Source organism: Ambystoma mexicanum, chromosome 12 (assembly GCF_040938575.1).
Source record: "Ambystoma mexicanum isolate Mex_15411 chromosome 12, UKY_AmexF1_1, whole genome shotgun sequence".
NCBI classification, from domain to species: domain Eukaryota; kingdom Metazoa; phylum Chordata; class Amphibia; order Caudata; family Ambystomatidae; genus Ambystoma; species Ambystoma mexicanum.
The window spans coordinates 95,475,564-95,491,780 of record NC_090936.1 but is presented as its reverse complement, the minus strand read 5'-3'; the positions used below and the strand labels follow the sequence as shown (position 1 = coordinate 95,491,780).

Below are 16,217 nucleotides of genomic sequence, written 5' to 3'. Positions count from 1 at the left end.
AGTTGTAACTTGGTCTATATATCCACTGCCGATTATTATCTTGTGGTTCCAGTAAAGATTCAGGATGTGGATTTTCTTGTTTCCTACGTTACTTTGTGCGATTGTCGTTGCCTGTATGTAGGGAGTCACGTTTTCGGTATTGAGGATTTGGTATCCAGAGCTTTTTTTGACCAGGGTAATAAGGCCTGCCCTGGGCCTACCCATCAGTTGTTTGATAGCTGGATTGAATGCCATCTCATATTCTCCAGAGATGGGACAGTTGTCCAGCCAAGTCTCTTGAAGGCACACGACATCCAACCCTGGAAAGCAGCTCTCTTGGTATAAATGCACAAATCCACTGGTGTTCCAAGAGCCAAACTTGACAGTCGGGGGCGAGTTTTCTAGTTGACATTAGCTTTGAGTTGATTTGTTCAGTGCTTTTGCAAGCCACCCCCAGTTGTCCGGTGATTCGTTTTCGTTATTTTCCAGTTCCACTATGCGGTTTTTCTTGTTGATGGCTTGATTGCCAACGACTGTGATTTGGATTTATTCCGCCAAGTCGTTTTGAGCGTATTCCACTTTTATTAGGCCGCAATCGCTGTCGTTGCTCTGGTTTCTATTATGTCAGCCAACCTCTTGCATTTTCTCAGAGCTCTTCACTTCATTGCTTTTCTTCCAAAAGGGTGAGACTAACTGGTTCTGTAGTTTTGTTGGTTTTTGTAAATATCTTCATTGGTTAATTCCAGAATGTCGAATCCAAGCGACATCAGCTCAGACGTTGCATCTAAGATACTGTTGGTTATCATTTTTGATTTCAGATGTAGTATTACGAGATCATTTTGGCCTTCCTGTGGAAATTCCACTGTTTGGATGTCATACGATTGTATCGTTCTCAGACACGGGACACAGTGGAGTAATCGTAGAACATTATTGTGGTTCATGATCACGTCATCCTGACTTTCTATTCTTTCCATCTTTATTTTATAGATGGATATGGAAGTTGTATTGCCTGACTGCTCATTTTGGGGAGGGGCACTTCCTTTGAGTTCGCAAGACGCTCGTTTTATAGCAGGAGCTTTGATCGCCGACAGTCCTTTTCCATTGCACTTGTGGTGCAAATTTTCGAACATCAGAGTAAAACTCACGATTTTCGTTCCTGCGTTCTGGCTGGGCAAAGCTTTTGGGTACTTTTGTCATTTGACACTCTCTAGCCTTGTTTTTCTTGAGCATCTTTTCCCGTCTTTCTGACAGAGTGAGGAAGATAGAACTAGCCTCCACAGGTAGGGCTTTTTCGGTATTTGCGGTCTTGAGGATCATTGTACAAATTCTTTGTGGCGTTGTAACATGTGAAGACAACAATGTGGATGTTGGGTTTGGTTCTATACTCATTTCTTCTGTCTCTTGTGGTGGCTCATTCTGACTTGAAGGTGACCCAGTTCAAGTCTTAGGTTCCATTGGCTCCAATTCATCAGTGTCCTCATAGGTTGACATATTCATCAGCTCGTTCATTTGTTCGGCTTCGTTGTCAGATTCCTCACTTTTTTGATCTGAGAGCTCACCTGTCACCTCCTTTTCTAAGCTCTTTTTATTCAGGGTTGGATCCACAGGTTTTATGTTCTGGTTTACAGTTACATTTACTGTTTTTATGTTACGTAAGAACTTTCCTGAGTTGTGGCCACGTCGAGAGTTCTTAATACATTGATTTTTGTTTTTTTTAGTTTGCGGTTGCTTACTAGTTTGATTTATGTGTGTCCCAGTAATCTGATTAGTGTTTCCCTTAAAGATCGCAAAGATGCCATTGTTCCTTTCAGCCTCAAGATTCCCGGAGGCACAATCTTGCTGTCTGCTACATTTCTCGATGTCAGTTGAGGTAGTTGGTATTTGTGGATTGAGGGAGGCTGGATTCAGTGTCGATCTCGTTTTATCTAAGATTGTTTGAAAGCAAGGCTTGCTAAGTTGTTCCTTTAAGTGTAAGCTAGGTGTAAACTTGTCGCAATATCAAGTACTTCAGGATTCCTCATCTCCTCCAATCTTATGTCTTCATGTGAACTTTTCTGCTGTGTGGCATCATCTGTGGTTAGATCTATCGGGGTGGCAGAGGGCTAGACACCTCTTGGCTTCCGGTTGTGATGCTTTCAGGTTGTTGCAATGGAGAATCGCATTTATTCAAATCGGGCTCCAGGTTGGTGCTCGCCTGAGCACATATTTTGTTATTCATGCAATCTCCTCTTGGGAATCCGGACGGATACTAATGCTTTTATCGTTGGCAAACTCTGTTGGGCTTTTCGTTGTTTTTAAGAGGTGGAGTGCTTCTTTAGTGATTTCTGCGAGCAACTTTTTTTCCGATCCGTTAGTTTTCCTTTGATCCAAAAGAGTATTCAGGTAAGCCTCAATTCTTTTATTGGAGTCTCGTTGAACTTGGTTCGTTAATGTGATTTCCATGTCCAGACCTACCAGTTTTGAGTTGATCATTGCAACTAGTGTGGACAGATCTCTGAGGTTCACATGTACTTGCTCATATAGTTTTAGAAACAGAGCTATAGATATTGCAAGAGAAGACATCACTAGTGGTTGAATCTCTCATTATACATCCGACTAGTTCAGAAGAAAGCTCCTCATGCTTATTTTGTGGGGTTAGGTGCGTTCGGGATTTGGGGCACCTTGGTTTGTTGTACTGTTGCTCTGAGTAAGAAGAGTCTGACGATGATGAAGAGAGGGGCAATTGTCTCGTCTCAAGGGCGCCTCAGTGCCTGGATGGGGATGTTGTTGGTCTCATTAAAGTCTGTAGAGGGATTTTCGTGCCTTTTCTCTGAACATGGCAGGGTAGGAGATAGGCTGTGGTCGATGCGCCTACGTTTCCCATAGGCGTTTTTCCATTGTGATAGAGGCGGAGCTTCCAAGGCCTCCTTCATTACATCTACAATGTCTTCAATGGCCTTGGTGATACTGGGCTCGTGGATTGGAATGTCCGGTCTATTTATTACTGTGGTGCCTCGTGCTTTGTTTATTAGTGAGATGTCGTTTAGTATCTTGTTAACGACCTCCAGTGAATTTCTCCTGTTGGATCCCATAGCAGTAGATTCATTGTTGCAAAGAGTCTCGATTGTGTCGTGACATGCTTGAAGGAAAACTTCATCGTCTTTAGGAGAGCATCCCATTCATCCCCGAGTCCCATTTTTTGCTTTAGATGCACTTCTCCGTTTGCCGGTAAGCTCTACGAGGAGATTGGGGAGGAGCTTTCCTTCGTCGCTTCCGTCTCAATGACCTGTGGTATGATGCCACTTTCATCGGGGATCAAGGCCTGGCCCACGTCGACTTCTAGAGGTAGTTTGCGAGGAGAACCATTAGTGCCTGACTCGGCGTCGCAGGTATCATTACTCAGGAGTGCACTTAAAGGGTCACTTTCTGGGGCTCCTTCTGTGTTAAGGAGAGCGAGACAAAGCCGCTGGGCAGCTCGCTATCCGGTTTACCCCCGCGTTCTGCAGACTTGTAGTGCGCAGCCGATTAGTGATCATATCATCAGGAGTTTTCAATTGTCCTCTTATTTGCGTCTGGCCTAGATCTTGTCTGTTTTCAGGATCAGATGTTGATGATGAACAGTTTATCTCCTCCATGCAGTCACAGTCTGACTTGCAGTCGGGTTTGCAATCGGGCTTGCTCGGCTGCCGCCGTGTGGGTTTGCGTGAGGTAGCCAGCGAGTTCCATCGTCGCAACTGTAATCTTGTTTGTGGATGTAGCAAGCTTTGCGCGTGTAGGCGGCCAGCAGACGCAATTTTGTTCCGTGCTATTAGGTCCGCGTTAAGTTTTCCAATAGGGCATTGTGTTTCGGTCATTCTCTTATTGGGGTGAGTGCTCGAGTCTGTACAGGTGTGTGTTCAGCTCAGCTCAGTTTTAGAATGATCTCCGTACTCGGGGGGGGGGGGGGGGGGGGATTAGGGATCAAAGGGATCAGGCCCCCCGCAATCTTCCGAGAACACCCCACCCAAATAAGACTATTTGAATCTGGCGTTATGCGCTTTTTGCTCAGCTTTCAGAAAAAGATAGTATCAGATGTTCACTTAATGTGCAGGGTTAGCTCACCTTGTTTATCCGAAGCACTGAGTACAACCGGACTCCAGTCTCAGCTCTGGGTAAGAACACTCAGATGTTGTTTATCCGTCAGTCAGTTACCTTTATACAGCACTCCTTCAGCACCAAACAGCCGCACAACAGCCAGCACCCTTTACCCCATCGGGCTTCTCGCCGCAAGGGTGGATTGGGCTGTGCTTTGTGGCAAGGAAAGGTCACGTGACTGTTCACATGACAGCCACGGTGCTCCACCTCCTCCTGGAAGCAAGCGTGTGTCTTAGCGCGAGTTCTTGGAAACTCCCAGCGCAAGACAGCCGGCAACAGTAGCAGGCAGCAGCAGGCAAGAAAAGCGTTTGTTTTTTCCAGATTGCAAAACACATATATAGGAAACAGATACATAGGAGCCAGTTCCCCTTTCACCCACAAAACTCCATGGATTTAGCAGCACACGTAGTCGAGTGCCACAGGAAGAAACGATTATTAATGCTGTGCTCTATGAAGAGGGAGAATAAAGAGGTGCAGAGAAATATTATAAACACATTCCCATTGGACAGTTAGCATATTTGTACTCACTTATAAATAATGGGACTTACTTTTTTACTCCCTAAAAAATAATTTTCCTCCCAACTTTAAAACAAATAGTTGGGAAACAGCATCTTATCTGTAGCACTGCTCTTTCCCCTTCACCACCACTATGTCATTTATTACAATGATCTTTCACCTTACCCTGAACTGCTTCTGCTCTCTAAATTTTTTCGGTTTGAAAGGACAACCGGTTCTTAAATAAATAGAACTGTTGGTGTAACATGCAATGCCATTGTATACGATTACTGGATTAGACGCCAGGGTACTTTGTTTTTCAAAATAATAACATTACTCACTCTCTAAGAAGTGCTTAAGGCTTACAAAGCTCTCACTCTGGGCCTCATCCCGAGTTGGACAGTATCTCGGTGATATTACCACCAGCCAAATAGCGCTACCGTCAACTGGTCCGGCTGTATTATCGCCAGATAACAATTTCGGCAGTAGCGGCAACTCCCCATTGGGTGGACCCAATGGGGCATTTTCTGCACAATTACCATGCACCAATACCGCCAGAGGTAATTGTGCCAAAAATAGTAATTTTTCTGCCTTTTTACCACCAGCTCAGGGTAATGCTTCCAGACTCGTGATAGGGCCAACCCTTAAATGCAGCAGTAATACCGTTACCGCTGCATTTAAGGGCTACCGCCCAGCTCGTGATACGACCACCTGAAAGCCAAATATCAGGCAAGTAGAAACAGGAGCTCCTCCAAAAATGGAGCCCTTTTTCCTTCCCCATTGCAGTCACAAACAGTGAGGTTGATCCTGGTGCAGGGCAGCTGTGAGGGAAACAAGAAGGAATGAGCACCACCTAGCCGGAAAAAGCAAGTAGATAAAAAAAATAAAATAAAAAACAAAACTCAAGCGAGCCTGGATGTAGGCAGAAACCATGAAATGCTAGCTAAAGCCAGCAGGTAACTTCCAACATTCTATTGCCTGTAATCAAAGTCATCCGAGTGGCTAATACACACCGCCGGGTTGCTAACATTAAGTTCAGTTATATTATGGCTCTATGGCGTAGCTTCAGCAGTTTTATAGTAAATAATGAGGTCACCTTAGATGAAGGACCGCAACAACTAGGGAACCATCTTGAAATGATGGAAAGTGCTCCAGATAAGATTGAGGTGGGAGTATTTTACTCACTATTTTTTCATTTTGAGATTAAATGTGATTTCAAGAGAGTAAAAATGACTTTTCTCCTTTGCAAGAGAGTAAAATGTATGCGTCATCCAGCCGACACATGCAAAAACTGTATGGAAATCATTACTATGCAGCAGCTTTCTGCACTGTGACAGAATACACCTTTATTTCTCCAAGGTCTGGCCATTTGAACTCTCCTATATAGGTTTAAATGTTGAAAACACAAAAATATAGCCAATTACATAGTAAAGCAAACAGGAATTGTATTGTGCGTTTTTAGTTTAGGTAGCAAAATTGTCTTTTAATGTTTAACGGAAATCCTTGTTTCCCGGAGCTATCACTACCCAACGGTGTGCCAATGTTATGATGCAACAGTGCAGAGGCAAGGACTTCATGCTAAATTCTATACCTAGTCACATGGTCAAATTGTTATTTATATAGCGCTTTTGGTAAAGCACTTTACATAGAACATATTCATCACAATTACCACCAAACCGAAGTTGGTACTCCTTCATCGACCTCGAAAGGATGAACGATTGAGTTGGACTTAGCAGGATTGTAACCTACAACCCACAGATCACGCAGATTGCAGCAATGAGCGCTCAACCAGATGAGCCATCTTATTGGCTAACATCCTTCAGAGGTCGGTAAATGGAGTATTGACTGAGGTATAATAATCACAGTGCCTAGATGTTGGGACAAACCACGTTAAAAAAAGCTCAAGTAGTAAGATGGCAGGATGTTTAAGTGCGCGCACCAAATGGGATTCGGAATTCTGCTAAAATAATTGCTGTAATGTGATTATTGTTCAGTAACAGTGGAGTGTAGCATCATGGGTGTAGTGTGGTTAATTGGCAATTTTTGATTAGGCTGGTTTATGTTACAGTTGTGTGCACTCCAGTGGGAACGGTGACTGACTAATCATTCCGGTCACCAGTGGTCCAGGGATGAATATCAGTTTCTAAACCCTCAATCAGCCCCATACCTCAAGTACACCAGAAGGGATTGGAACAGATTGAAACACAAGCAAAATATAAACCGTGTCCAATTTTGGTAACGCGGCCAAAATTACCCAAGATAAAGTGTCTGTCCAGACAAGGTAGTATAAAATCACAACAGAGTTCTAACACTAGGAAATACAACTACCAGGTCTAGGAATGCAGAGGGCAGACAGTTTCAAAGAAGGAAAAGGGATGCATTCTGGATACTAACAGCAGGGTGGTCGGTATAGTAAATAATTGCAACAGTTAAAGGGTACTTGGTTTCAGCACTAAGGGAGCAATGGGTTGTAAAAATGTCTAGGGGCCTTTGGAGAAGGACAAGGTGGACAGAACCATGATGTACCTTGTGCTTGTAGGTGTTCTTGGTGCTCGACAGGATTGTGTTGGTTTCAGGGCACTGCAACTTCTGTGACAAGGTTAAAGATGGAAGACAGTTTCGGGTATCGGGCAGCAATCAGTTCAGCAACTGAGGCTGGACAGCTACACAGCGGCTCAGGAATTGTCTCAGTGCTGGTCAGCAGTTCTGAAGTACTTGTCGAGGCGTGTCAGACTGCCTTAGCAACTACAGCGTGTAAACAATCAGCGGTGCAGTCGGTTGCAGCTCGACTGGCTTGAAAATGTCTTTAAGGCGACATCAGTAGATGCCCGTCTCCTAGCTACTTCACTGGGCTCGTCATTTTTTAAGGCGGACAGCCCAAAGCTGTGGAGAGTGTTGCAGGCAGCTGCCTTGTCCTTGGTTTGGTTCTCTGGCGCTTCCCACCCAAGAAGCTTGATGCAGAGCATAACTTGGCATGTGTGCTGGCTGGGTACCGGTTCTGGAGCTGCTCGAGGGTCCTCTGGATTCCGTATCTCCCTGTTCCCTGGGAGAGGTTATGGGGAGGGCTCTTGCTTCCTTCTTTGGAGCTCCTGGCCTTCCTTCTCTGGTGGAAGATGTAAGGTAGACCGTGCCTTTAGCCAGGGTTCAATGCAGAGTTGTTCTTGTTCTTCCGTGCAAAGTCTTCAGATCTGCCAAAAGAGGATCTCAGCCCTCTTTTAAAGCCAAATAGACCACAATGATTGGTGTAGGCCAAGCCTAATTTAATGAACCAATCCTGGGACCCCACCAATATTCTCCAGTATGCGTGCGGTCATAACCAGAGTGCTTTGAAACAGAAACGGTAAAGGGGTGAAAACACGTAATACCAAGTCCCACCCATCTTCCTGTCTGTTGTGGATCAAAGAGTCTGTCTGGTTAATGGAGCTCTCTGTGGTTCCAAGCATCAGGTCTCCCTTGAAGCTGCAGCAAGACCAGAATTTCTTACTCAGTGAAGGCACATACTCTTACCTTCTGAATGGTGTCTCCCCTGCTGGGATGACTACCTTAAACCTGCAGTCCGAGACATGACATTTCACTGTCAATCTATACGGAGGGTGCAAGCTGGCATCAGGTTGACAGTTGCATATGGTGTTTCCCAGTCTCCTTTGTTAGCTTCTGTAGCAAGGCCCCATGCAGTCCTGTTTGTAGTATGCAAAGCTGCCACCAGCTATGGGGCCCAACAAAAAGGACTGGGTGGATCAATGGAGCCATTGTTAATTAATTAGGCTGGCCATGTCAGGGGGAAGGTTTGTCCCTCCCCCCTCTGGAGATGCATCATGTACTCCTCCTGTCATATACAAACTAAATGAGAGGGCGTGGGGGGGTGGGTGGGACTGCACCTATAGGCTGTGTCCACCCAGAATACAGAGGTCTATGCGCATGTTGTGCAGTGAGCATAAGAAAATGTGTGGATTAGCCCCACACATTTTCCAGACGTTGATCTACCCTCGTTCAATTTAAGGTAAAGTTAAAGGCGAGCGCACACCCACCATGCAGATGGTCGAATTCCTCAGTGACAAGTAGAAGACTAAAAGGGTAATGTTAAGATTGCCCTGCTTCACTGTCGCCCTGCTTCACTGTCTCCTCCCTCTTCAGCTTACAAGATATACACACCATTTTAGCCCTGGATTGGAGCAACTGGAATCTCTAGGAGAGAAGCCCTTTATTGGCCCCAATAAGGAATAGAATCCAAAATTCAAGATTAACGTTTTCTAATTAAATCTCTCCCTCTAGCCTGCCTCTCTGGCCATCTTCCTGCTTCCACCTGTGAGACTAAAAACCTCTGGGTCATCTTCGACTCCACTTTCCTTCTCTCCTCACATCTATGACATCTCTAAGAAGTCACACTAACAGCTGCACCTCCTCAGAGGTTTTCTTCCCTTCCTCTCCTTCCCCACAGAAGCTCACTGTCTCCAGCCTAGAGAGAACCAGAGCTCTGGACTACTGCAACAGCACCTTTCTAAATCTGCCTGCCTCGACTCTCCGCAACTCATCCAAAACAGGACTGTGAGACTGGTCTTTGGCCTCAAGCCCAGGGATCGTATCTCTCCAGGCCTAAAATCTCTGCACTGGCTCCCGGTGGCGGCGAGGATTAAGTTCAAAACCCTGTGCATTGTCAACAAGGCCTTCTGGGATCTGGGGCCTCAATACCTTCAACTCTCTCTTCCTAAATATCTTCCTTCTCAAGCTCTTCGCTCATCCGCCTCCAACTCCCGCAGGGTTAGTCGCTTGTCCAAGCAGCAAGTTGGTGGTTGATCTCCTTCAGCTGGGGACTCCCTCTGGAACAGCCTACCCGCCTCTCTGAAACTTGGAGAACCATCTCAAGGCCTTCCTCTTTGCTTCTGCTTGCTCTCCTCCTCTCCCCTGCTGATCTCCTCGCCGATTCTGAAACTGCACTGGTTACCTGGCTACCCTCGGATTTCGGGCCCAGGTCCCCTCCCCGCCAGTTGCACACCTATACTGCCCCCCCCCCGCAACCCTTGCACTCGGGGACCGTTTCTGTATCCCTACAGCCCCTACTAGCACGGACACCTGATGTCTGCACTATTTACCGTCTAATTTATTTTACTGTTTCACCTATGTTCTGCACCCTCTTCTTTCCCCCAGCACTTTCCCCCTTTCCCCCGCACAATCTGATTGCCACCTGACCTAGTAGGATCATTCTGTCTTCCGTTTCCTCTCCCCTGCCTCGTCACGCCTTGTAACACTTGTGTATAGGCGCGTTATAAATGCCATATCAATTATGTGACAGAGGAAAGGCAATTGTGTAAAGGTCTATGGATAACATCCAGCTGTCAAAGGTCCCCATCACACTCCAGTCCACCCCAGTCAGAATGCCTCTTTCCTATGGTCAGTAGCAAATATGTAGCATAGGCTACATCACTGCAACAGCCCTATATTAAGTGTAATATCTAGGTTTTTTACGGTTTCTTTATTTACCTGCCATTCTCAACAACCTGCCACTCATTCCCATATACCCTCAATCTACTGTAAAGTCACCAGATCTCAGGACTGCAGCCTGTGTACTCGTTCCTATATATAGAGATCTCATTTCTGAGCAAAACGACGCTCCAACCTTATATAAATACAAATACCTTTCAGAACAGCTCGTTAACTGCACCGTGGTTGCCAGAACGCTTATATGGCAAGCGAAATAAATGTTCCCAAATTAAACCATAGTGAAAGTTGAAAAAAAGTAAATCCACATCGTCAATTACTGTAAACAGTATACTTGTCATGGAATAAGATGAATGAAAAAAGTACTGCCAAGCATCCCGATACGAGCTACGAAATAACAATGAGGTTTCCATGTCATGGACCAAATTAAGAGAACTGCAGTAGGGAAATGCTTTTTTCGGGGCAAACTAAGTAAACCGATAAAAAAAAAAAAAACATGCTCCATATCTGAGAAGTCATCATAGGCAGTAGGCTTTCCATGTGCATATCATTTGGTGGCCTGCACAAGGGCAATCTTGCACCCAATGCTGTTTAGTAAAACAAGTATGAGGACCTATGACTGCATGACTAACACGATGCATACATCCCATCATTAATGACTGTGTGGCTGCCCCATGTCCATTTTGGTCTTATAGTACTACAGAAAGGCACAGGGCCTCGTTAAAGGTTTAATTACCTCCCGTTTTTTTTCAGTTCTTCGGATTACAAGTTTCAAACCTAATAGGAGGGAATACCTGCAGCATACGAATGTAGGCACTACCTAAAAGGAGAGGAATTGCCTCCAGAGGAAATTCCACAATTTTCCAATGAAGACCTATGGCGCTTCAAAATGACCTTTGGTGATAACCAATTCCATTTGGAGGAAGATTTGCTAATAACTCCAAACACACAATGGAGCCCACAGCATAGTTGGGATGTCACCTTTTCACGAAACTCATTTGTTGGACTATCCAACTCATCTGCCACATCCCCAATCCACCCTACCAAACATTTACCACAGGCAGACTTGCACTTCACATTCAAAGAAACGCAAGTTATGGTGGACAAGTTTTTCAACAGTGTTTCTTCTGGATCCTTATTAATCTCCTCCTTCGAGCTCCTGGTAGCTAAAATTACGGTTTACCTTAGATGTTTCTATAGATATCTTTGTTGGTTTGTGTGCCACTGCGTACATTTCAACATTAGTCGCCTCTTGCCCATTAAGAGCGCCACTACAAGATTCAAATTAATAAGCTCACCCGGAGCCAACATTGAGGATTTTTGAAACGAAGCTTCCATCACATGGTCCAGACAAGCCAGAGTGATATGCAGAAATGCTAAACAGATTTCCATTCTCTACCCTGGTAAAGAATCAGTTACAGTGTTTTGTAGAAATGTTGTCGATATATAGCAGATTTACTGGCAACCATTTTTGCAACTCCTGCAAAAAAGGAGGACATTTGGCGAAAGATTAAGCAACTTCTGTAGTGTTTGTGGGCAGAAGCAGCTTTTATTAGATGGCAAAAGGTGCGTGTGCCCCAGACCCACATCATAGCTGCCTAAGGAAAATAAGTCATTGCCCATTTAAAAAAATAAAAAACACCACATCAGGATATGTTTTAATGCTCTAGTGAGGCTAAAAACCTGCTGCATAGCTGTTCAAAATTCATTCCATGCGGATCAATGATTCCTGTAATGCCCATGGTGTTCACTGTAGTACATACAGTTTTGTCATTTTACTACAGACTGCTGTAGTCTTCACGTTTTGTGTACATCATATTGTTCAGAAATGTATATTGATAAATGGAAGGGCCACTATGGTTCAGAAGTTAGCTCAGTGTGTTGAGTACTCGTTGGAGATCTTTGTTCCAAAACACTGTACAAGTGAACATGGCATCAACAAGGTGCATTTCTAGAGCTCTGCTACTCAAGAGGGTTGTAAAAATTGGTCAGCAACCCCCCCCAATAAAAAGCATAAATCGTTAGCCAAGAGAAGTGATTATGTAGTTAGCCTAATTAAATACTGGAACCAAAGTGCAGAGGCACATATTCCAGCTAAGTGATCCTGTACAAACAATAGTTGAGCCCCATGTGTGGGCAGAGGCAGTGTACACATTCAAAAAAAGGAACCTAAAAACCCACGACTATGACAGTCCTTAATTCTGTCAATTAAATTACCCTGGTTTAGACAGAGTGAAATCGCTATGTCCAAACCAGGGAATTTTTTTTTTTCTCACACCCTTGTTATATCTAGCCCACAGGTACAATTGTTTTCCCGTCGGGCTCCCGTTCTTTAATTAATTGGTATTTTGCTAAATATCCTATTTCATTTTCCTGATGAAATCACAATGTACACATAATGAATGTTATGTTTCATGTTTCCGTTTCAGATTTTATGTCTTTTAAACTTGTGTAAAAAGCATTCTGAAATTCTAAAATGTGTTATTTGTATAATAAATCTATTTCATGTACTCCTAGGACTTTTCTTTGGTTTTGTTGTTCCTGTGACTTTCTTTGAAAGCACACACCTTATAATAATATGGAGATTTAACCTAAATAATTGACAGAATTAAGGACTGTCATAGGCGTGGGTACCTTTTTAGGTTCCTTGTTTTGAATGGATAAAGTGATCCTGGACAAATCTTATTTTCAGTTTATCAGAGGGCATCATGGAACTTCCAGAAAGACAAACATTCACAAATATGTGCTCCTTGTACCAAGAACTCGGCAGAGTGCAGAATTGCACAATGGGCATAAATCCCATCTTCTTCCCTGAAAGTATGTTACAGTGGTCAACACAATTAACTATTCCCAATTTGCCTGTACATAAATATTTCAAAATGGTCAGCCCCCATGGGTGATTTAGTTCTCATCGTCTCAGGAGGATAGCTCAGGGGCAACGTGCTCGCCTTGGAAAAAAGATGACGCAGAGCAACACAGGTTCGATCACCAGGTATGCGCTTAGAAGCCTCTGGGTATTAAGCACGTTATAAATAACCAATTACAATTTTTAAAAAAACTCACTGGCTAAAGTGTTGCTACATATAAATTAACAACAACTCATATTTCAAACAGGGTCATTGGTTTCTTTGCTCACCAACAGCCAAACAACTTTAAAAGCATGGCTTTCTACTTCCAGTCTCAATCCTGATACTTGCGCCTTCCCGGTAGCTGCTAATCTGTTTCCGGCAGCTATGCTAAGCTACGTGCACCTATCTCGTTGCTTCCGATCCATCTCCAGTGTCCATGCTTGGGCACTTTGAGGCTGCTAATCAGAGTTCGGTGTCAATGCTGGGGTATGTTTTCCTTTCTCACAAACCTACTGATCTGTGTCGTGGATTTAAACTATGCCCTGGTCTCCTTCCTTGTGGCTGCCATTGTGTCCTGCAACTATGGTAGAACACAAGTACCCTGTTCGTGAACAGCTAATGGTGCCCTTCAAATGCCACTTATTTATTATCTCAATAACGATTAAGGAGGACACGTGGACTTTAAGGGAGCACCCCTTCTTACTCAAAGACCACAGATTCTATATCCCTTCATTTCTTTAGCTTGAGTGTGTACCCCGCAGGAGTCTGTACCCTGGGCTCAAAATTCTATAAGGCGGCCCTGCTCGGACGTTACTGCATGGAACAAACTAATTGTTCTGAACGTTACTGGGCAAAAAAACAGGAGCTCTTTACCCTTAGTATGTACAGTTATGCTGCAGACTGAAAAATATGACTGCTCAAATTATTTATTAAACGTGTGCAATATGGCTCTTCAGTAGTAGTGACAAAGGTGGAAAGGAATTAGCTCCATGGTTGGTCTTTGTGCCAAGGGAACACAAAGGGCCAGAGCTAGAATCAACATGGTCCCATTGAAAACAATCAGGCCGGTTTCAACGAGCGCAGGCGTCAGCATGCCTGGACGCGCGAACATCCTTCCAAACACGTTACCATGTTCATTTTTGCTCTTATGCAATGTGCACACTGGTTTCTAGTAAACCTTTTGGCATGTAAAATCACTGAAACACCATTTAACAACAATTATTAATGCTACAAACATAAAAACAGTTCCCTACGATAGAATTAGCTTACTTTCAGACAGCATGATTAAGTATATATAGTAACCAGCCCTACAGATAAGGGCTGTATAACGTTTACTAACTAAAGCTAGGCAAACACTAAAAATGGGGAGTAAAAAAAAAAAAAAAAAAAAAAATACCACCATCAAACAATAGTAAACATACACGTAGAAATCATGCATCACTGAGTTCACCAACATAGCTTCATTGATATGTTTGGACCTGTAGTGCACATAGTACCACAGGAAGAAACTATTACTGTCTGAAGTAAACATGCATCTTTTTTCATGACTATGAGAAACTGAGTATAATGGAATAAGCATTACACAAATATTTCTGTTTTCCAGTAAAAGCATAGGAATTGGACTTCATTTTACACTGTAAAAAGTCTTTTTACTTCCAAAAATAGGGAGTAAAATGTTCACACTTCATAATCTTATCTGGAGCACTGATAGTCAGCCAAAGTAGCTATCCAGATCCACAATTGCACTGTTGCCAAATTCAAAATTTCCCGAGTTGTAGCCTTTCCCAGAATCAAATTACAAGTTCACTCCTGGGCATGTTAGCAGACATCGTTGTCGCCGATATCTCTGTGTGCGAATTATCAAACATTTAACAACAAAGATGGTGAAAATACCCAAGCCACTGGGCGACGGGTATATTAGTGGCTTAAACCGCTGTAAAGAAAAGCGTGCCCGGCGTTCCTTTGCAGCATGCCAAGCCTCTTACTACATCTCGAACCCTCCGGGCTACCTCGCCCACCCGCCCTCAGCACAACCAAGAGTCTTACCCTCGGCACAATCCCAGTCTGCCACGAATGGCCTCAGCTTGCAGCAGTCTGCCAGCTCCCCAGCCCATCACATGCCCAGTGGCATGTGCCCCCAGCTTGCAGCGGGTGCCCCACTCAGCAACCCCCCCCCCGCCCCACTAGGGGAAAGGCAACAATGTACCAGCCGCCCCGCATTGCACAGAAGGCGGAGCCCTGGCAGCCCGAACGAAAAGCGGGGTGTACGGGAGCCGTGTGGGCTGCGCCAGTGTGGGCATGGGTACCCGAGCATGACGGGCAGCGTCCGGGGAGGGCTGCAATGCCACATTGGGGAGCTAGCGGGCACGTGCAGGTATGCCATGCACTAGAACGCGTTCTACGGATAAGGGCGAGGGCAGACAGACTGCGCGGGTTTAACAAGGTCCCAGCCCGCGTACGGCTATGCAGGGCGTACTGCTGATGTGCGCGCACGTGTGGCCATTAGGACGGGCGGCGGGGGCGTGACCCCGGCATGCACGAGAGTGGCGGGCCCGGCCCGCCCGCACTCACCGGAGGTGAGCTGCATCCAGGCGCAGATCTTGTACACGGTGGCCGTGTTGCAGAAGAAGAAGAGGATGAAGGAGACGATGCACGCGATGATGAGCATCATGGAGAGGCCGATGAAGAAGGAGGCCGCCTTGAAGGCGCTCGACGCGATGCTGCCGAAGTCGGTGAAGCTGCCCGTGCAGCTCAGCTCCTCGGCCAGGCCGCTGCGGATGCAGTAGTGGAAGAGGCCGAAGTAGCCGGCCTGCGGCGTGTCCACGCCGTCGCCGATCCAGTAGGGCTCGATGAAGCACACCACGTTCACGATGGCGAACAGGATGGTGAAGATGGCCCAGAGCACGCCGATGGCGCGCGAGTTCCGCACGTAGTTGGTGTGGTAGATTTTGGCCGCCTCCTGGGCGGGGGACAGGGCCGGCGGGCCCCCCGGCATGCCGGCAGCCAGCGCGGGGCTCTGGGGCCTGAGCGGGAAGGGGGACCGGGCGGGGTGCTGCGCACTATCCCTCGGCCTCCACCACCACCTGCTCCGCGGCTGCCTCCATCCGCTCCGCCCCCCTCACTCCCCCTCGGTGCGCGGGTCACCCCCGGTGCGCGCGGGGACTGGACGTCGGCACGCGCGCAGCCCACAGTGGCGGCCTGCTGTGCAGAAGATCCCGCAGCTCTCAATCTCGGCACCTGCGCCGGCACTACTCGACTCAACAGCCGCACGCCGCGGGCACGCTGCGGCGTGCGCACGTCATCTGAGAGCACGCGCGGGCCCGCGGGGCGGGGAGAAGGCGGGAA

At 45.8% G+C, this 16,217-nt stretch overlaps 1 protein-coding gene across 2 annotated transcripts in view; it reads right to left on the bottom strand.

The window, feature by feature from the left end:
- LHFPL3 (LHFPL tetraspan subfamily member 3) overlaps positions 1 to 15,998 on the bottom strand; it is an 830,591-nt gene extending 814,593 nt beyond the window's left edge. For both annotated transcript variants that reach the window (XM_069628075.1, XM_069628076.1), the window contains exon 1: positions 15,444 to 15,998. In XM_069628075.1, coding sequence (XP_069484176.1) covers positions 15,444 to 15,867 — 424 coding nt within the window. In that variant the 5' untranslated portion in view covers positions 15,868 to 15,998. The remainder of the gene's footprint in view (positions 1 to 15,443) is intronic.
- Between the last annotated feature and the right edge of the window lie 219 nt (positions 15,999 to 16,217).